At 38.2% G+C, this 21854-nt stretch overlaps 1 protein-coding gene across 8 annotated transcripts in view; it reads right to left on the reverse strand.

Annotated features, from left to right (window-relative positions):
* The window catches only part of PATJ (PATJ crumbs cell polarity complex component), a 352466-nt gene that overhangs the window by 240584 nt on the left and 90028 nt on the right, over window positions 1-21854 (reverse strand). For 7 of the 8 annotated variants that reach the window (XM_045897547.3, XM_045897545.3, XM_054512834.2 and 4 more), the window contains 4 exons: window positions 15612-15821; window positions 9049-9168; window positions 6906-7301; window positions 599-722 (listed from right to left, as the gene is read on the reverse strand). In XM_045897547.3, coding sequence (XP_045753503.2) covers window positions 599-722; window positions 6906-7301; window positions 9049-9168; window positions 15612-15821 — 850 coding nt within the window. The remainder of the gene's footprint in view (window positions 1-598; window positions 723-6905; window positions 7302-9048; window positions 9169-15611; window positions 15822-21854) is intronic. The other variant, XM_045897546.3, reaches the window with a different exon arrangement.

Below are 21854 nucleotides of genomic sequence, written 5' to 3' on the forward strand. Positions count from 1 at the left end.
TCTTAATAATATAATAGCCTTTGATATTTCAGTGTTGGATGAAGAAAAATTATTTTTAAAAGTCAAGTTTTCAAAATTATGTAAGAATCAATATTGGGGTAGGCAAGGAGAGGCACTATACTTTTAGGATTCTTTAATGGAAACTAAGTTATTAATGCACCAAAATTGACCATAATATATGGCTATAAAAATGTTTCATAAATGTTTAAAATATGCCTTGCTTTATTAATATTTAACAACCCCATTCAATGAGCTAACAGTATCACTTAACAGCACCAGAGATTTTAATATGTATTAGCAGAGACTTATTTCAGGTTTAGCATGTAAGGTATTAGTTTTAGTTTTAATCCATACTGCTCATAAAAAGCAGAACCAGGCACTGAAAATACAGCCCTCTCAGAAAACAGAATCTGAAAGCCCTCCATTGACATATGAGCTATGTTTATTCTTCCAGATATTCTGAAGCAGATTAATAAACAGACTTAAATTTGCAGCATAATGAATGAAAATACGACAGTAAAGAGTTATCGTATGTAAAAATAAAACTGAGATTGCAAAATAATTTAATTTGTGTTTATGAGAAACAAAGACCACAAACCTAAATCCAGACTGCTTTTTGTTAATGAATTAAGATTTTCCAGATCATCAAATCTGCTTTGTTGACTGCCTCCTTCAGATGAGGGTATGGAGGGTGGGGAACCGATGCCAAAATTTTCTTTCATCTTGAGAGGAAGACAGACAGAAATGCATTAGTACTTTGTGATAAAATGAGGAACATAATATCGTTCAAACCAGATAGCGGATAGTGGAAAACTGGCTCTACAAACAGACCATTCTCAGTTAACGGTTTATACTGTGGCAAGCAGTAACAAACGCTGATAACTTTATATCTGCAAGGGTACAGGCTAATAATACCAATTTTTTTTTAAACCGTGGATTTTTTTTAACCAAAAAAAAAATTGTTTTATAAACATTAATGAGTGGATTTAAGTAAATGATCACAAAGGTGTAAGAATAAAGATCTATCCAACCAAGAAAGGTCAATGGCTGATACACACTGACTCATGGATCACGTTGGACCACAACCTCAATAGCTTCACTGATGAGCCCAAAACACCTGGTCGGAGATTTTCATAGCTCTAAGCTCTTGTTTTGCCATTCCTATCACTTTTATCTGCCTGGCAAATACCAGTAATACAAACCTAAAACCTGCAGATAAGCACAATCAATGATTTTTGCATTTTCTGCTTGTCTTCCTTTGATACATGTCTTCTATGGTTTCTGAAAGTTATAGTCTTCCAGAACAGACAATCTTCACTAACATATTTTATTTGATATTTTTAAAAAGATTTTATTTATTTATTTGAGAGAGGGAGAGATAGTGAGAGAGAGCATGAGCAGGGGGCAGGGAGAGGGAGAGGCAGAGGCTTGATCCCAGGACCCCAGGATCATGAACTGAGCCGAAGGCAGACACTTAACCAACTGATCCACCCAGGCGTCCCTAATATCTTACAAACTTTTATAGGCATAAAATTAAATGATACCGTTAAGGCCACCAGAGGAACATACCTCAATTCATTTAAGATGAATAACACCATTATTCTCTACTGTTGGAAATTTAGGTTGTTCAAAACAAAAAAGGTGAATGACATCTTTTACACGGTCCACTGTTTACATTAACATTATATTGGTCATACTTCAATGTAAGAGAAGGATGTCTCATAAACTGATATACCAAATACTGCTGACTTTTTCCATACAGATGATGAGTATAGCTAAGTACAGAACTCTATCAGATATCTAATGGAGCCTACAGAACATAGAATTCAACTCAAATATTAAGTTGGGATGAGAAAGGAGACATAACAACCTAGCTGCCTAGAATAAAAGAAGAATTCCTTAGAGAAGCGAGTAAGGAGGAGATGGTAAGCACTGAGTACTTAGAAGAAATTTTAGAGCAATTCTGGACTTAAAAAAAATGTTAATGACAATTATGTAACTGAGGAATAAGAGAATTGATAGCTGAATCTGAATTTCAATATAGAGGGTCAGCTCTTTAGAAAAATGAGTTTTTCTAAACAGAGAAGAAAATAAGAATATACAATCAGTCTAAGGTAAATAATCCCCAGGCAAGAGTCAGATCTTTTGAAAAGGGGCAAAAACTTAAGATACTTCTCCAGAGAATATATGAGGATGGCCAATGAGCACATGAAAAGCTGCTCAACTTTTCCTAGTAATTAGAAAAATGCAAATCAAAACCACAATAAGATACTACTTTGCACCTTTTTAAAAAAACAAAAACAGAAAACAGGTATTGGCAGGCATGTATAAAAATGGGAAAATTTGTGCATTACTGGTGGGCATATAAAGTGGTGCAGGTACTGTGGAAAATAGGATGGTGGTTCCCCCCCAAAATTAAACATAGACTTGCATATGATCTAGCAACTTAATTTTGGGGTATATACTCCCCAAAATTTAAAATAATGATTTGACCAGATATTTTATATCAGTGTTCACAGCAGCATTATTCACAGTAGCCAAAGGTAGAAACAATCCAGATGTTCATCAAGTGATGAATGGGTTAAAAGATTGTGCTATATACATACAATGGAATATTATTCAGCCTTATAAAGGGAGAAAATTCCAACATACACTACAATGTGGATGAACCTTGAAGGCATGCTGAATGAAATAAGCCTCACACAACAGGACAAATATTCTATGATTCAACTTAAATGAGGTACCTAAAGTCGTCAAATTCTTAGAGAAAGAAAGTAGGACTGTGGTTGTTTGCCAGGGGATAAGAAAAGGGGAGGATGGATAGTTACTGTTTAATGGGTACAGACTTTCAATCTGGGAAGATGAAAAAAATTCTGGAGATGGATGGTGATAATGGTTGTATAATAATGCAAGAGTATTTAATGCTACTGAACTGTAAGCCTAGAAATGGTTAAAATGGTAAATTTTATGTACAGTAGCCCCTCCTTATCTGAGGGGGATATGTCCCAAGACCCCCAGTGGATGCCTGAAACCAAGCATAGTACCAAACCCCGTATATACTGTTTTTTCCTATATATACATACCTATGATAAAATTTAATTTATAAATTAGGCACAGTAAGAGATTAACAACAATAACTGATAATGAAATAGAACAATTATATTGTAATAAGAGTTATGTAAATGTGGTCTCTTTCTCTCTCAAAATATCTTATTATACTGTGCTCACCCTTCTTTTTATGATGATGATGTGAGATGATAAAATGCCTAAGTGATAAGATGTAGTGAGGTGAATGATGCAGGCATGTGTTAGGCTAGTATTGACCTTCTGAGAATATGTCAGGAGGATCATCTGATTCCAGACCCTGGCTGATCAGGTAACTGAAATTGTGAAAGTGAAACCAGAGATTGGGGGGAGGGGTGGGGGGAGGGGAATGGAAAGGGCTACTGCAATGTGTATTTTACTACAAGTAAAAATAAAGAACCAGATCTATAAATCTTGATGGTTTTATCCTTCAATTAAAATGGAGAGTAGTCGGGCGCCTGGGTGGCTCAGTTGGTTAAGCGACTGCCTTCAGCTCAGGTCATGATCCCAGGGTCCTGGGATCGAGTCCCGCATCAGGCTCCCTGCTCTGCGGGGAGCCTGCTTCTCCCTCTCCCACTCCCCCTGCTTGTGTTCCCTCTCTCGCTGTGTCTCTCTCTGTCAAATAAATAAATAAAATCTTTAAAAAATAATAATAAAAATAAAATGGAGAGTAGTAGAGAAAGGTAAATCTAAGTAGTTGGGTAATATGTGCACTCCATAAATATAGCTATGTCTGTAGCCCAAAATGGATATTATAATGAAGACAGAAGTGATACTGTTACTCTACCCTTCTGGAGGGCACTCTCTAAAGGAGTACTGAGAATTACATATCTTGTAAAGTATTCAAATGTTTTAACAATCTACCCAAAGCTTCTAATATTAGATAATAAATTTTCATCCCATGAGTACCTTTCTGAGAGGAGGGCAAATAAAGATTCAAGCCCATCCTGATCTTATGCGTGTAACTGTTATAGAGAATTAGACCATTCTATCAAAAATATGCCACTTTGGCATAAGGATTACTCGGGGAGGAAGACAAATGTGAAACAGCACATACTGAAAAGCTATCTTCCCCTGACTGTTCATCATCAGAGATGAATCTAGATTTTTTTTCAGCTCAGAGATGGCAGCAAGAGGAACATACATAACAAACCTAACTACAACAACCCTTATCTTCCATCAATTTCCCCCTTATATTTACCTTCCTACAGCTCTGACCCTAAAACCTAAACCCTTTTTCCTTTGTCTTGTCACTTCTCAATAAATTTATTGTTCTTTGTTAAGAAGCTATATGAGCCCAAGTATAACCACCCCTTTGAGTTATTCATCACTGACTTTCTACTGCATGAGTGCATGCCACACTTGTTAATAAATTGTTTTTCTTTTGTTAATCTTTCATCAGCTTAATTTCCAAGGCCCCAGCCAGAGAACCAATGAGAGTAGAGGAAAAATTTTTCCTACCTTACACTGCCATCATTGTGGAGTTCAGGAAAAGAATGCCCAAAACAATAAGATTTAATTATTTAAAGAAAATAAAATATTGTGCACACAAGACACATTAGGGCTGAAATTATTTTTTTAAAGAGAGAGTGTGCAAGTTGGAGGGGAGGGGAGGGGAGGAGCAGAGGGAGAGAGAAAGAATCCCAAGTGGGCTCCTGACACAGAGCCCCATGTGGGGCTCGATCTCACAACTCTGAGATCATGACCTGAGCCAAAACCAAGAGTTGGACATTTAATCGACTAAGCCACCCAGGCACCCCTGGGGCGGCAACAAGTTTAATCAATGCCATTTTAGGGAGCTTATAGGTCACCTCACAGAATCAGAAATAGAAAATAAAAAGAAGGAAGCTAGGAAATTTAACACAGATTTAGTAATTAGGATGCATGTCTTTCAAATTGTGAGCACTGAATGTTGTCATAAACAAGCTTTTTAAATAGCAGTTTAACAAACAACAGAGTAAGTGGTTATATTGTGAAGATAATCATTATGCGCTTACAAAAGGAATTCTTTTAAAGCCTATTGTTATGCAAATGAGTACTTGAAATCAGGATAAAATTCTGACTGATAGCATGGATTCAAAAATCACTGTATCCCAAACAACCTATATGAAAATTAAGATGATATATTTGGAAAACTGTATTAAATGACAGAAAGGTGATTCTAGTGATAATGTATTTATGGACATAAATACGCATTGAAAGACTCTGAATAAAATTATGTCATTAAATGTGAGAATAGGCAAAAAATTTAACATTTGGCAGTTTTTAAAATATGAATGTTTATAAAATACTGTGAATGTAACTGCGACTATTTAGTCTAGAACCCTGAAAGTTTATAAACTAAAATGGGCCTCTATTTCAGGTTGCCTTATATTTAGGTAAATAGAAAATTTTCTTTTTATAGAAGAAAGCCACAACAAAGAGTATTTATGAATATTCACTAATCTGTGATTAGAATTTGCTCCATATAACTGAATATTCTGTTTGGGTTAGAGTACTTACAGATACAGGAACGGGACTGGCAAGGAAAGAAAGCACCAATGTCAATGGCAACACACCAGGTGATTCTTTGTCACCTCTGCCCATATCCAGGCATTATTCACATAATCCCAAAACATCTGTTTTCTGGTAGACTTTCCAGAGTCTGCTAATCCTCTTGCATTCTATAAATACAGCTTGTATAGCACCTTGCATAGAAGAAGGACCCAAAGCATTTGCAAAAAAGGGGGAAAAGAAGGATAGGTCTGAGGAAGGAGAGAGCAAAGAAACTAGCCCTATGGGCCTTCTGAGAGAGAGTAAAGAAAAGCACACTCCCCACAGCACTGCAAGACAGTTGCTGATCTCTGTGAGAGGAGTACTGTGCTGTATCTAAACATACTGCTAAGTGGCCATGTAAAAAAATATCCCTAGGAGCGCCTAGATGACTCAGTTGGTTAAGCTTCTGAGTCTTGATTTCAGTTCAGGTCATGATCTCAGGGTCGTGAGATCAAGCTCCATGTGGGGCTCTGCACTGGGCGTGGACCCTGCTTAAGATTCTCTCTCCCTTTTTCCCTCTGTCCCTATACCCCCTCTCTCCCTCTCTTAAAACAAAAAACAAAAAACCTCTATATAATAATTTTCATTTCCCTGGAAGTTGATCTGGGGCATGAAATGAACAAACAAAAACATTAAAAATGTCCCTAATGAAAGATTCCAATTGGTGACCAGTTAACCCTAATTTTATAAAAATAAAGTTTATTGGTGATCTATAGCAAGGACAAATCTATTTAAATATAATGCTTTCCTGCCCAGTTGAAAATAGGCAGTAACACAAATGTAAAGATAATTTTTAAGAGTTCAGTGACCTTCTATTTAGTATCATATATAACAGAGAACAGTGTGGATAAACAAGACATAAACAATGTATCTTGAGTCAATTTTGCCTTGATTTTCCCTGATAAATACAAATACACAATATGAGAAATATAGAGTCGTGTCTCTCTGAGGGAATAAAAAAACCACAAATGGCAAAAGAACTCTTCTTTGAAATGGGTAATCTGGAGAAATACATCATTAAAAAAAAACAAGGCAAAAACCCATTATAAACCACTATAAAAGGCAACCACAGCTATGGACTCTTACTAGTAGTTGTATAATATAGGAGAGATGAGCTTATCCTTACAGCATTACACTATACGGTACATCTTGGAAAAATGATTAATTACAAAAACCGTATTTTCCATTACATTTTGTTCTTTTGAAAGTTACATGACTTAGGCACAGGGGTTGGGAGGGTGGGGGAGAGAAGAGGGGGATGTGGAAGAGCTGTTCTCACCCCTTACCATGTTTCCAGCGCTATAGCTACACTGCTGCGTCTCCTGGGAATACATACTCCTCATGGATCTTGCTTCTTGAAGCTCAGGTGGTTCGTTGTCCTGTAACCACTGAGTGCCAAAGTGAAGTTCCTTCACAGAGGAAACAGGAGCAGCCTCTTGAAGGTGTGATGAGGGATACAAGTCCATGGACGGAAAGTGATCTTGATATAGCTCATATTCTTCATCAACAAGCATCTCTCTTTCTTCCCCCATCTCCTGCAATCTAGGAGTCAGAAATTCTTGCATCTCCCAGGCCTCCTTGCTATTGTCTCTCTCTTTCTGTTGGGACTGAAAAGCCTTTCCCAAATCGAGGAACGGCTCATCTACAAGCTCCTCTTTATAATAGGGTTCATCTCTAAATTCCTGTAAATAAAAGTTGCAAAAATAATTTTAACCCCACCTGCCTTGAAGTGGCACTCTACGCATTACCTGGGGAGTTAACCCCTGACATAACCTCAATGACTACATTCCACGCCAAGGCACAGTTACTTGAACAGCTCTCCATTACAAAGGAGAAATAAAAGCTCACTCCCACATAACCCTCAAAGCAAAGAAAGGGACAAACAGTAAGAGGCAGAAATCTGCCCTTGGCAAGGTGAATGACTATTCCAAAAGGGTTGTTATACATTAACCACCTGAAAATTCTCAATCAGAAATAGGAATTTTGTTAACCTGCTGCACTGAACATTTAGCTCATGCATCTCATACAGAAGTAGTACATAAATATAGACACACATCATACTATTACCTAAGAAAGCAAAGATATTTTCAAGCTTATGTAAAACTCCAAAGAAATTATGGCTCTTGAAATTATCAAAAAGCAGTCTCTAAAGATATGGGACGTATGTCTCAACTACTTTGAGTACGACTATTTTATAATATGCCCTGTAACAGAAATATATTTTTTTCAACTGTACTGAAATTACATGGCAAAAAGGAACCAATATAGTATGCTTTTTAATTAACTGATATTTCACTAATTAGAAGTACACACAACTGAAACTAGTCATACATGTGCAGAAACTTTGCTGAGTTCCTAGGTATTGCCTGAGGAATGTATGGATTTGCTGAGCCTCTAACCTAACCCTGGGGATCCTCAACAGTGCTGAGCACAACGAGGCCCAATTCCTCTTGAGAGATCAGTGATATTTCCTACTTGGACACCTATTCATTAGTATTACCAAATGCAAATTCATGAAATGAACCTACTACTTCCCACCTTTAAATTACTATAGTGTATCAAATACTGCAAGCTAGTTAATTTTTTTACAGGTGTGTTTATACGGTATATTTGAAGATGTCATACACTTATGAAATTTTAACAAAGAATGTCTACACTAAGAAAACCCCCACAATGTATAGTACAGAAATAAATATCAGCTCGAGGCACTGTCAATAAATTATGCAAAGAATATCACCAGATGGTTGTTATCAGGTAAAGCAATACCATACTCTACCTGCAAAGAGCAAAATAAGCACAATTCATTTTCAGAATAAAAAAGGAAAAGCTTCAAAATAGCCTTTCTAAAATTAAAGCGTAAAGAAGGGTTTGGCTAAATAACTCTTTTCTTTAGAAAGTATTCAGTAAGAAGTCCTTTGGTATAGCTCTGTTTTCTACAGCATTTTAAATGCATGTCTATTTTTGAACATTGTGTTCTACCCTCAAGATTTTAAGACTGTATCTGTGGTATAAAATAAGGTATGGTTGTGCTTTGAAAATGCCTTAGATCTGGCCTATGTCATTTATGAAGCCACTGAGATACAACAGGGAAAACCGTTCGTTTAAAAAAAAAATAGGGGTGCCTGGGTGGCTCAGTCGTTAAGCGTCTGCCTTCAGCTCAGGTCGTGATCCCGGGGTCCTGGGATCGAGCCCCACATCGGGCTCCCTGCTTGGCGGGAAGCCTGCTTCTCCCTCTCCTCCTGCTTGTGTTCCCTCCCTCACTGTCTCTCTCCGTCAAATAAATAAATAAAATCTTAAAATAAATAAAAGAAAGAGAAGAGGATCATTTTATTTGTATCTCTTTAGCTGAGAGTGGGAACAAGCTTTTGTCTTTATGGAAATGTTAGCTCACAGCAAACCATTCAAATAGGAAATCAATTTACTAAATACCTTGGGTGCTTCAAGTATTAAAGATGAATTTGTATCATGAATTGTTCCTGAAAGTTCAGTCTCGTCTTCATTATTGTTTGAATGTAAAATATAATGACTTTCGTCCTCTTTATCATCTTCCTGAAAACAGAAACAATTTTTATTTTTTTTTTAAAGATCTTATTTATTTGAGAGAGAGAGAGAGAGAGAGGGAGCACGTGAGACAGCAACAGCACAAGTTGGGGGGGAGGGGCAATGGGAGAGGGAGGAGCAGATTCCCCGCTGAGTAGGGAGCCTGTGGGGCTCATTTCCAGGACCCTGGGATCATGACTGTGCCAAAGGCTGATGCTCAACTGACTGAGACACCCAGGCACCCCTGGAAACAATTTTTATTTTGTTTATTCATTTATTTTTTTAGCACAAATGAAATGTTTTTGTCAACCATGAAGCTATCTTTTATTGAGATATAACTGACATATAACATTATACATATTAGGTGTACAACATAATAATTAGATGTATGTATATACCGCAAAATCATAATAAATTTAGTTATATCTAAAACTTTCAAATATACAATATGGTCTCATTAACTAGAGTCATCATGGTGTACATTATATCCCCAGGACTTATTTATCTTATGACTGGAAGTTTGTACCTTTTGATGACCTTGACCCATATTACCCACCTCTCCCCACCTCTGGCTACCATGGGAAGCACTTTTTTTTTTTTTTTTAAGATTTTATTTATTTATTTGACAAAGACACAGGGAGAGAGGGAACACAAGCAGGGGGAGTGGGAGAGGGAGAAGCAGGCTTCCCGCGGAGCAGGGAGCCCGATGTGGGACTGATCCCAGGACCTGGAGATCATGACCTGAGCTGAAGGCAGACGCTTAACGACTGAGCCACCCAGGCACCCCAGGAAGCACTTTTATAATCAAGAAAATACCTTAGTTTTGAACTCTCTTCAGATTAATTCTCATCTTCCCATTAAGTGCAAGGACACAATAAAATTTATGCAAATTGTTTTATTAGAACAAACTTTTCTTTATTAAAAAGAAAGCCATATTTGAGTCAAAGCTTCTCAAACATTTTTTTCCTTTTTAAGTATTCCTAAAACTACTTGCAAAAGAATGAAACTGGACCATTTTCTTTCATCATACACAAAAATAAACTCAAAATGGATTAAAGACCTAAATGTGAGACCTGAAACCATAAAAATTCTTGAAGAGAGCACAGGCAATAATCTGACATCAGTTGTAGCAACATTTTTCTAGATGTGTTTCCTGAGGCAAGGGAAATAAAACTATCAGGGCTACATCAAAATAAAAAGTTTGTGCACAGCAAAAGAAACAATCAACAAAACTAAAAGCCACCTACAGAACAGGAGAAGATATTTACAAATGACATATCCAGTAGAGGGTTAGTATCCAAAATACATAAAGAATTGATACAACACCCCCCCTCAAAAAAAATCCAATTAAACAATCCAATAAAAAAATGGGCAGAAGACCACAGATGCCAGCAGACATGAAAAGATGTTCATCATCACTCAACATCAGGGAAATGCAAATCAAAGCTACAATGAGATTATCACCTCACACCTGTCAGAATAGCTAAAATCAAAAGCACAAGAAACAAGTGCTGGTGAGGATGTGCAGAAAAAGGAACCCTTGTACACTGTTGGTGGGAATGCAAACTGGTGCAGCCACTATGAAAAACAGTATGGAGGGTCCCCAAAAAGTTAAAAATAGAAATACCATATGATTAGTAAATTCCACTACTGGGTATTTACTCAAAGAATATGAAAACACTAATTTGAAAAGATATATGCACACTTATGTTTATTGTAACATTATTTACAATAGCCAAATTTGGAAGCAAGCTGCCCAAATGTCCATCAATAGATGAATGGATAAGGAAGATATGTTGTATATATAGACAATGGATATTATTCAGCCATAAAAAAAAACAATGAAATCTTGCCTTTGCAACATGGATGGAGCTAGAGAGTATAATGCTAAGTGTAGTAAGTCAGAGAAAGGCAAATACTATATGATCTCACTCATATGTGGAATTTAAGAAACAAAACAAATAAGCAAAGGAAAAAAAGAGAGACAAACCAAGAAATAGACTTTTTTTTTTTTTTAAGATTTTATTTATTTATTTGACAGAGAGAGAGAGCGTGAGCACAAGCAGGGGGAGTGGCAGGTAGAGGGAGAAGCAGGCTCCCCGCTGAGCATGGAGCTGGATGCAGAACTCGATCCCAGAACCCTGGGATCATGACTGGAGCCAAAGGCAGCTGCTTAATCGACTGAGCCACCCAGGTGCCTGGAAACAGACTCTTAACTATAGAGAACAAATTGATGGTTACCAGGGTGGGAGGGATGGAGGAAATAGGTGAAGGGGATTACCATAATGAAAGATAGATAGATAGATAGATAGATAGATAGATAGATAGATAGATAGATAGATAGATAGATAGATAGATAGATAAGTAGGTAGGTAGGTAGGTAGGTAGGTAGGTAGGTAGACAGACAGACAGGTAGATAATTTTTTTAAAAAAGAAAATTCAACAGGAGCACAAACTAGAGTTTCACACATTTGTCAGATATAAGATCAAATTACCAAGTCAGTATCATTACCTCTACTTCAGCAATAGCTACTTTGAAAATAAGACATTATTCACAAAGGGGGGAGGAACCAGTAAATTACCTCATTAAACTAAAAAAGACTGTACAGCATATTTAAGGAGAAAACTGTGAAAGAAGATCTGACTGAAGAGAGACATATTATGTGGGGAAAAGAAAGTATTCCTTAAATTAAAAAACATCCCCAAAAAGGGCCTTAATATTAAGAAATATCAGTATAGGGGCACCTGGGTGGCTGATTTGGTTGAGCGTCCAACTCTTGGTTTTGGCTCAGGTCATGATCTCAGGGGTGTGGGATCAAGCCCCACGTCGGGCTCTGTGCTTGGTGCAGAGTCGGCTTGAGATTCTCTCCCTCCTCCGCCCCTCCCCCAACTCATGCTCTCGCTCTAATAAATAAATAAAATCTTTTCTAAAAAAGGAAATGTATCAGTATACACAGGGTAATATTCAAAATATTTAACCAAGGTACAGTGCAGTCACTTGCCATCAGAAAAGGTTCAGCCATCCTAGTGTTTACCAGCTCAATAGCAGTCCTAGGTCAGAACACAGCTACTATTTATGAAGTTCTAGCTCTAAATCACAATCGAGGGTAAACACTTCATATGCTTTGTCTCAGCTTAATCTTCACAGCAATCCAAGTCAGGAATTTATATATTTATATAAAAATAATGGCAACACATACGTATTTATGACACTATGTGCCAGGCATAGGTTTAAGCATTTTAAATATTCAATTTAGTGTATTTATTAATATATTAATATACATTCTAAGAGGTAGGTACTCTTATTAACACTAGTTTACAGAGGCGTAAAAAGTTACATAACTGGCTCTAGGGCCTGGGATCTCAACTACCACGCCATGCAGTCCCCACATACAGACAAGGAAGTGGGGGCTGACGAGGTTAAATAACTGGCCCAAGGACACACAGCCTTGCAGATCACGGAACTGAGCAAAACCCCCCAGCTGCCTGGCTCAAGCATTCCACTGCCGGCTCTGACCCATTAGCTCTGAAGACACAATGCAGTTTTTAACTGAAGTCAGTTCATTCATTTTTTGGATCTGGTACGTCTGAGATGAATTTGTAGAAAAGAGAAGATAAGCCCCATTCATGGTTAACATGAAAATATATAATATGAAACACATTACATAGACAATGTATATCTATATAATACATGACTTAATAAAAAAATCGTGTTCTCCTTTTATATATTCCACAGGCTTTCTGGCCCCAGCTGATTTTGGGCCACCTTCTTCACACTCTCTACCCCACTTCTGCAGAGGCCTGAATGAATGCTCAGTAAACATTACATGATAAGGTTAAGTGGCCACCAAGTGGACCACCAGAGAGACAGACCTTAACGAAGATCAATGCCTCACTCTTTACAGTTCCTGAGCCAACAGTTTTGCTAAAGGCACCCAGATGTTAAAGAAGGAATTAGTAGTAATTCCACTAAGAATTTTTTCTTAATGATTTTATTTATTTGAGAGAGAGAGAGAGAATGAGCAGTGGGGAGGGGCAGAGGAAGAGAGAAAGAAGCAAGACTCCCTGCTGAGCAGGAAGCCCCATGCAGAACTCGATCTCAGGACCCGGAGATCATGACCTGAGCCGAAGGCCAAAGCTTAACTGACTGAGCCACCCAGGTGTCCCTCCACTAAGAATTTTTTACAGTCCTGAAAGTGACCTTTGTCTTCATCCCTTTTGTGGCTTCCCACTCCCAAGTATCCTGGAAGCCTTCTACTCACGAAGAGAAGCCTAGGCAGAGGACCGCCTCAGGATTACTACGTTCCAAAACCCCCTCAGAATGTGGCGCTGATAGCCGGAAGTCTCTGTAGCTCTCCCTCTGCCAGAAATAGCACAGGAATCCACACCCAGCCAGTAACTAAGCTCTGTTTTTTTACACCGCCTGACACATCCCTAAACTGCTTCAGAGTAAAGTCATGCTATTTAAGTCCTCCAGGACATAAAACAGTTTGGGATTTCCTCTGGCAGCCCGAATAATCAGGCAAGTAATCATCGGGGAAAATCTAGACAGCAACACCCTCCTCCCCCGCCAACAAACAAAATACCCAAGAAGATGAGATCCCCATAAAAATATCAAGTTCCGGGCGTCTGGGTGGCTCAGTTGGTTAAGCGACTGCCTTCGGCTCAGGTCATGATCCTGGAGTCCTGGGTTCAAGTCCCACATCAGGCTCCCTGCTCAGCAGGGAGTCTGCTTCTCCCTCTGACCCTCCTCCCTCCCATGCTCTCTGTCTCTCATTCTCTCTCTCGCAAATAAATAAAAAAATCTTAAAATATATATATATCAAGTTCCTCCCCACAACTTAATTTGCCCAGAAATCAAACCAGCATCTCCTGGTGTCTCACGTTGGCTATGGCAACACCCACACACCAAATATAGAATACAAAGTCAAGAACTTGATTAGCTATGTGCTATACTCTATTTTGAAATATTTAGAGTGTCTGATAGTATAATATACTGGCATCTTTATGGGGAATTCATGAAGGCCATGTTGAGGTTCCCCAATGCATAAATACTATGTGTAATACAGGATCTATCTCTATATATCTATACCTATATATCTATAAGTGAACACACTTATCTATATTTACCTATACATAAGGACACATGTAGTATGTTAACATAGTCATATAGCATATTAATAGAATGATAGAGTCTTAGAGTTAAGAAAGACTTTAGGACTCCTCTAGTCTTGTTCGATCTTTTCAGAGATGAAAAAATAGGCTCAGAGAAGGGAAGTGGTATACCTATGATCAGATTACTAAGATAATGTTTCTCAAAGTGTGAAATTCTGCATCAGAATTACACGGGTGATTCACTGAAGAGGCAGATCCCTAAATAGCACATCCCAATGACAAGATGAGAATCTCTGAGAGTAGGACCTCCAAAACTGCATTTTAACCATCTCCCAGGTGATCCTTATGTATAGTACATATCTTTTTGTTGAAACCCACTGGTCTGACTCATAGGAAAGCTAGAAACGGAGTCCAGGTTTCTTGAAATCCAGCTTAACACTTTACTAAGACCAGCTACCTATTTCCAGACAGGCTGCCTGCAAACTAAACTTGCAACAAGTTAAATATATAGCACTGTGGTCTGAAGCCACCTGAGTTTATATCCCAACTCTGCCCTTACTAGCTACATCACTGCGGATAAGTTGCTCAATTCTCTGTGTCCTGATGGGCTCATCTGTAATCTGTAACCTCTTCAAGTTGCCAGGAGGTTTAAGTTAGTTAATACATGTAAAGGTTTTAAAATACATACAGTAAGCACTCAATAATATCTTCATACTGCTTGCAAATTACCGTCGAATATTCTGTTGCACTGGGGAACCTCAAAAGCACCCTAATTGTAATATGGCCCTTAGTCATAAGCACTAATCTGACATAAGATTAAGCAGTAAGAGAACTTCAAGATGATCTGACCACATAGAGTTCTAGATGCTAGGGGTTACGAGGCACTTTGATGGGCAGAAAAGCGTATTAAAATCTCATTGCCTATGGTTAAAACAATATAGTTAAGTGGATTTCAGCTTATCATGCCATTTCCACATCATTCCCAAGTGAAAGTTAAAATGCATAGACTTATTTTAATTTACATCATAAGGAATGTGATGAGAACATACAGATCTGTGCTAATATCATGAAGATAAAAATAGTAGTAAAAGTGATAAAAGGACTAGCAATGTTAGCAGCTCCTATTTATACAATAATGTGCAAGCACTTTATGAATATAATCTTTAGCCCCCAGAATCTTAGGAGATAGACATTATGTTTCTCATTTTTTAAGTCGAGGACACAAGAAACTTGAATTAGTACACAGAGTAAGCCATGAAGAGGAATTCGAAACCAAATCCATGTTCTTAAGTATTACACTATTATCACGTCCTATATTAACAAAACTGAACACTTACCACCAAAGGCTTACAGATGCCAAGGCGTACGATGCCTGGTGGCACAGCTTTCAACACTTCCACAGCTTCAGCAAGTGTGGTGTTTTCCAAACAGTATTCATTAACTGAGACCAGGCGGTCTCCAGGTAACAGCTCTCCCCCTCTTTCTGCGACACCATGTGCCACCAGGGAACGGATCACAATCACTGATCTTGTGGGATCTAAAGGGTCCTAAGGATCAAGCCAAGAAGAAAGATAAGTCAGTTTCCGAAAACACATATACTCGTGAATCTCATTTGACTATTTACATTAAGTATCCAGCATTCTCGTGATATTCTTCCAAAGACGTCAAAATCTATTACAGTATCACTCTATACATCCACACAAATATCAGCTTATATCAAGGTGGAAACATCATCTAACAATTTCAGTTACATGTCTGAGTGTTCAATACCTACACATTTCTTCTTTGAACTTTTGGTGACTGGTATTTTGTTGGGCCACAAAAAGTCTGGTGACAGTTGAGCAAGATTCTCTGACATCCTCAAGCATAGTCATACTACAGACCAAAGACAAGTCTGCTCTTGGGCAATATGTAGGCTCTAAGAGAAGTGTACTATGGTAAATGATACTTCATTTTTTATGTATTCCACCAGTATAAAATCCTCCTGCCAAATGAAGGAAGTTCAAAAAAGATATGGAATCCACGGAATATTCCACTGCATGAAAAAAGTAGTTTTAAAATAACATAGGTGTAACTGATAATATATAAATTGTAACATAGTATAGGGACCCCACGGTGAGAACTATTCTGATACAAGAAAACCAGTGTCATTTCATGAACAAAACCAGTGTGTAAATAACTCTCATCCACTGGGAGGGCCCCATTTTTCTTTTTATTAAGCAGCCCTAAAGATAATGTTGACATTCAATAAATACATGTGGTTAATAAGAACCAATTTATAGCCCATTATTTATTTTATTGGACACTGATATATAGTACTATATGTCAGACTCTATTTTAAGTGCTTTACTCTAACACTTGTCTATGTTTCTACAGATGAGGGAACTAAGGCTCAGAGAGTTAAGGAAACTTGCCAAGATTACCCATCTGGTAAGTGGCAGAGCTTAGGATTCAAACCCAACCAGTCTGGCTCCCAAGTCCTTCCTCTTGACCACCATGTTCTGTCACTTGCTCCACATTAAAATAATGGTACAATTACTGAACATCAAACTTAGTAAGGGAGAGAGAAAAAAATCATCAAATCCCAGGTGAAACACTTTGTTTTTGTTTATTTTGTTCCTATTGTTTCATTATGCACATACTGTTCCATAAAGGGAAGGTGTAGTAACATGAGATTCTACTACTGTTGAACCCTTCCTGACAAATGAGAGGTCATGTTTTGTGTTAGAATCTGAAGACTTTGGAATTAACAAAGTGAGAATTTGCCAAGTTCCAGGCTGTCAGTGTGAAGTGGCTGATGGTTCTTTTGAAGTTTTCTGATCCATTTTTCATAGACCTCTGTGTTTCAGACATCAAGGTTCATTTTCAAGTACTATATGGAATTTTAACCAAATATATGTAAATCAACAAAAGCTACACAGCTAATTCCTTGAAAAATGCCTTCAAACATAACTTATCTTACTTTCCTTAACCTTGCTTTTCTGTTCCAAGGTCAAGAGATTCTTGGTAAATCTCTAGCATGCTCTGATGCATAACACTTCATATTTATGAAGAGTATGGAAAGTAAAAATAGTCACGAGTACTCACTAATAAAGTACATAGTGTTAAACTATAATTACACCAATATTTTCAAGTAGAGGGAGCTATTGCATAGGAAGAGAAAAGAACAACAAAAAAAGTGCAGTGGTGTATCAGCAGGCAATCAGTGCAGATGTAAAAGAGCTGTCTATTTTGTCACCGGCAACCATGAATCACAACACACTTTTCATTCTGAAATATGAAACCATTACATTTTAAGTTTGACACACTAATAAATAAGCTGTACAATTATGTCCTTCATTTAGGATGTCAGTTTGTGATGAAAGGCTTTTTTATTAGGGGGGAAGGGAAACTACATAATAGCATATTCCCTTCATGAAATGCACAGAAAGCAACTAGCATTACTTCATATTAATAATTACTAAGCTTTCTTAGAGAAAATTGCAACAGTAAAATATACCAAAAGCAAATAAATGATTTCACCAGCATGATGCAAGCAATCTCTGCAGTTTCATATAACACCAAATCAAAAAGCACTATTTTTTACCCCAATTAGGTGAATAGGCTTTCAAAACGCAACCAGCTGAAATGATAATTAGAAACATCTCAAAGAAAGATTAACCGGGCAATACCAGAAACAGAACGATTAACAGATTTCCCTTATTATAGAAAAGTCACGGTGAGCATTCATTTATACAAAGTGGTCTTCTTTAGACCTTAAACTATACCAGGTGTGCCTGCTTACTAAAATTTATTCAGGCTTAGACCTCTAGTTATTCTAGTTATTCTCAACACTAAGTCTAATCTACCACCCCTTTTCCTGGAAGAGAGAACTAAAGGGCAGCTCCTTTGTCATTAAAAAAAAAAGACAAACCATCCACTTCTGAAGATGCCCCATTATGTATAATCACTATTTCATTTTCTGTGATGACTTTTCTGTGTGATTTCCCATGTAGCTGAACGAAGTTGCTTTAATGAGGAACGGTCATTTCCTTCCATGCTCATCACATGTAGTACCCGCCCTATGGAAAACGAGCAGCTGCTGCTGCCTACTGGGGCAACTGCTATTCTTGAGGCTTTGCTGCATAAAAAATGCTGAAAGACCAGCCTGATTTAGGCTACTCGTCATCAGGAAGGTCCGTTTTCTGAAAATCTAGCCCACAATAGCATACCCATGTTGCAGCAAACAAAATGTTATGGCGATATTTCTTAAGACCTCTACCCAACTTTGAGACCCCATGCAGATTTTTTTTAAAGTCCCCATCAGTTTTTATCACCTTTTATCGCAATTTTAATACCTCTAATTCTTCCTGTTTTGGTACATAACACTGCGAGGAACATTGTTTTCCAGAATCAACATTGTTTTAGACTAAGCAGTCAATAGAGGGCACTAAAGACTAATCACAGAACACAAGAACAGCATCTTTTACTATGCCAGCCATTCTCTTCTGAAGGATTTTTCTTTATTCAAAAGCCTTATATTATTATACAAGTTATAACCGTATCCCCTATGTTTGCCTCAACTCAACCGTTTATGAAAGGTGCTCCCTACAGCTCTTAAAAATATTGTCAAACTCCTACAATCAATTGAGAACAGCTAACCTCCCTCAGAACACCAGACCAGAAGACAGGAGATCTGACTTGAATTCTTCTCACTACTTAGCTATGAAATCCTGAAAACCCAAATAACTGCTCTGTCTCACAAGTGAATACAGTCACTGTACCGCCTGAAGGAAAGTGCATATAAGAATTTTTGAGGTTTGCTGAAGTGACATTCATGTTTGATATTATAAACACAGGATGTTTCCATGTAGGGGAAATCCAAGTTGACAGACTTCTCTCCCATAATAATCCGAGTGGCATTACCATATACCCAAGCATTCACTTAATCCCTCTCCCCTCACCCCTCCACTTAGTTGCTGGCTAAAGCATGCCAGTTTGATCTTCTATCTTTTCTATCTGACCCTTTCTCTCCATTTCCACTGCCGCTACCTTGGTTCAGCTTCTCATTATTTCTTGCCTGGGCAACTGCTAATCTCCCTATCTCCGATCTTGCCTGCATCCAGTCTATTTTCCATAGAGATAAAGGAATACTCTTTAAAAATAAAAATGTGGGGCTCCTCGGTGGCTCAGTCAGTTAAGCGTCAACTTTTGATTTTGGCTCAGGTCATGATCTCAGGGTCATGAGATCAAGCCCTGCATGAGGCTCTGCACTGGGCATGGAGCCTGCTTAACATTCTCTCTCTTCCCCCCTCTCCTAGTGCCCACAACCCCCTGCTCACGCACATGCTCTCTCTCTAAAAAAATAAAAACTGGGCACCTGGGTGGCTCAGTCAGTTAAATGGCTGACTCTTGATTTCGGCTCAGGTCATGATCTCTGGGTCCTGGAATCCTGAGCACTCCATGCTCAGCATGGCGTCTGCTTGGGGATTTGCTCTCCCTCTCCCTCTGCCCTTCCCTCCCCCTGGCTTGCACTCTCCCTCTCTCTCTCTCAAATAAATAAATCTTTTTAAAAATAATAAAAATAATCAATAAAATTAATAAAATTTCTTCTCTGTTTGAAACACTTCAGTAACACCCAACTGCCTTCAGGATTAAGTCCTAACTGTTTGGTAGAGCAATTCCCTCGGATCTGCAGATGAGTCTAAACTCCTCTTGCTCTCCCCTTATATACCATTGCCCATCCCTGTTTGCCCCACACATTGTCCCAACAATACAGAACTACTGAAATCCAAGGACTATGTAATGCTTTGACATGCCTTCGTGACATCCGACAAACCATTCCACCTGCCAGGAATACTTTTTCCCTGCCCCACTGCCGCTTCTCTCCATCTTTGCCACCAGACTCAGCTCCAGTGTGTTTCCACCAATGAGAAGCCTTCCCTGACTCCCCAAAGCTGACTCAGGAACTTTCTACTCGGTGATACCCCTAACCCCAAAGAGGACTTCCACAGAGCATTTGTCATAATATTGTTTTCCTTACTGTCCCATACTTCCCAGAATAAGTTAGGTCCTCCTGCTAGATGTATCCATGGCACCTTGCATTTTCTCTATTTTAACACTTTTGACATTTTACAGAAATTATTTTAACTGTCTTACCTACTAAAAATAAGCTTCACGAGAGCAAGGGTATGTTTGCTTATTTGCTGCTTTATTTCCAGGACCTACTACAGTGACTGCCATATGGAAGGTACTCAATAGTAGTTGAAATATTGAATGACTGAAACTATTTAGTGTCTCTCTCCTCACTGGACTGTTAAGTACATCAAAGGCAAAGGACACATCCCATCATAGGTGAGTAAGAACAACAGCACTGACTGAGTTCTTGCCATGCCAGGAATGTTCTAGGGATCTTACTTATTAGAATTCATTTAACCTTCAAACCACCATGAGGTAGGTACCATTATTATCCCTACTTTCAAGATGAGAAAACTAAGAGGAAAATTAACCGAGCCACACAGCTGATAAATGGCAGAGCCAGAATTTAAACCAGCTGGTTAAGTTCCAGGGTTTATGCTCTTAGCCTCTAAGTGATACAGCTTCTCTATCTTCAGGTATTTGCGAAATGAATTAATATTGAAAGAAGGCGAATTGTTAGAAGATAATATTTATTGCCTTGCCAAAGTGTGCAAAGTTGAGTCCCTTACGTACCACACTTGGCCATCACAGGTTTGTATTTCGGTACCTCACTGATGAAGTCAGCACAAAATGTGTAGCATGGCTGTATGTACAAATCAAACATGGCTTTGTTCGCCAAATTTTAATTTATATCTGCGTTCTAGTGAATCCATTCACTTGGTGAGCTAAAGACACCTTTACATGAACAAACATATGACAGTACTCATGCCCAAATGGATGGGCATAATTTCCAAAGTCTCTGCAGTGTCTATAAAATGTAGTACATGAGTATTTGGGTACATTCCCACAGATCAAAGAGATCAGAGTTCACATAAACTAAGGCAAGGTGCAGGGGCATCACCCGGGGCACAATCGTGGCTCAGTTGAAATGTGGGCTCTGAGAGAGAGAGATCAACCTGAAGATGTGGGGAGCTCTAGCCATGAAGCTGCTCTGTAAGTAAAACCACAAATCCATGCAAGCAAATATGGCAAGCTCAGTGGAAAGGCATGGAGAAAGGAATGTTACATAAAGAGGAGACTGAAGAAATGAATAAGAATAGTGGTCACATTTAATAAAATTGGCAGAGGTATTTTTTAAAGAGGAACATGAGACATATACCATGGACTGTTCTGACAGTCAACATTTCTATGCTTTGCAGTATTACTCTAATGCAGAAAAACAGAAATCAAGATGTAAACAATGACTTAACTCCATGGATTCAAAATAAAGAACAATGTCTGGTTTTTCTGTACTCAAAACCCTAACTTTTAAAAACATTAAGGAAATAGGAGTTTTTATAGCAGAATGGCAAAGAGATAGACCATATTTTATTTCAGATAAAAATGTGTGTCTAATAGATCGGTGGAACAGGACATAGAGCCTGGAAATAAACCCATGCTTACATGGCCAATTAATCTATGAC

This window comes from Mirounga angustirostris, unplaced genomic scaffold (assembly GCF_029215605.1).
Source record: "Mirounga angustirostris isolate CCGP_5_RB_7025 unplaced genomic scaffold, mMirAng1.0.hap1 SCAF_4, whole genome shotgun sequence".
Taxonomy (NCBI): domain Eukaryota; kingdom Metazoa; phylum Chordata; class Mammalia; order Carnivora; family Phocidae; genus Mirounga; species Mirounga angustirostris.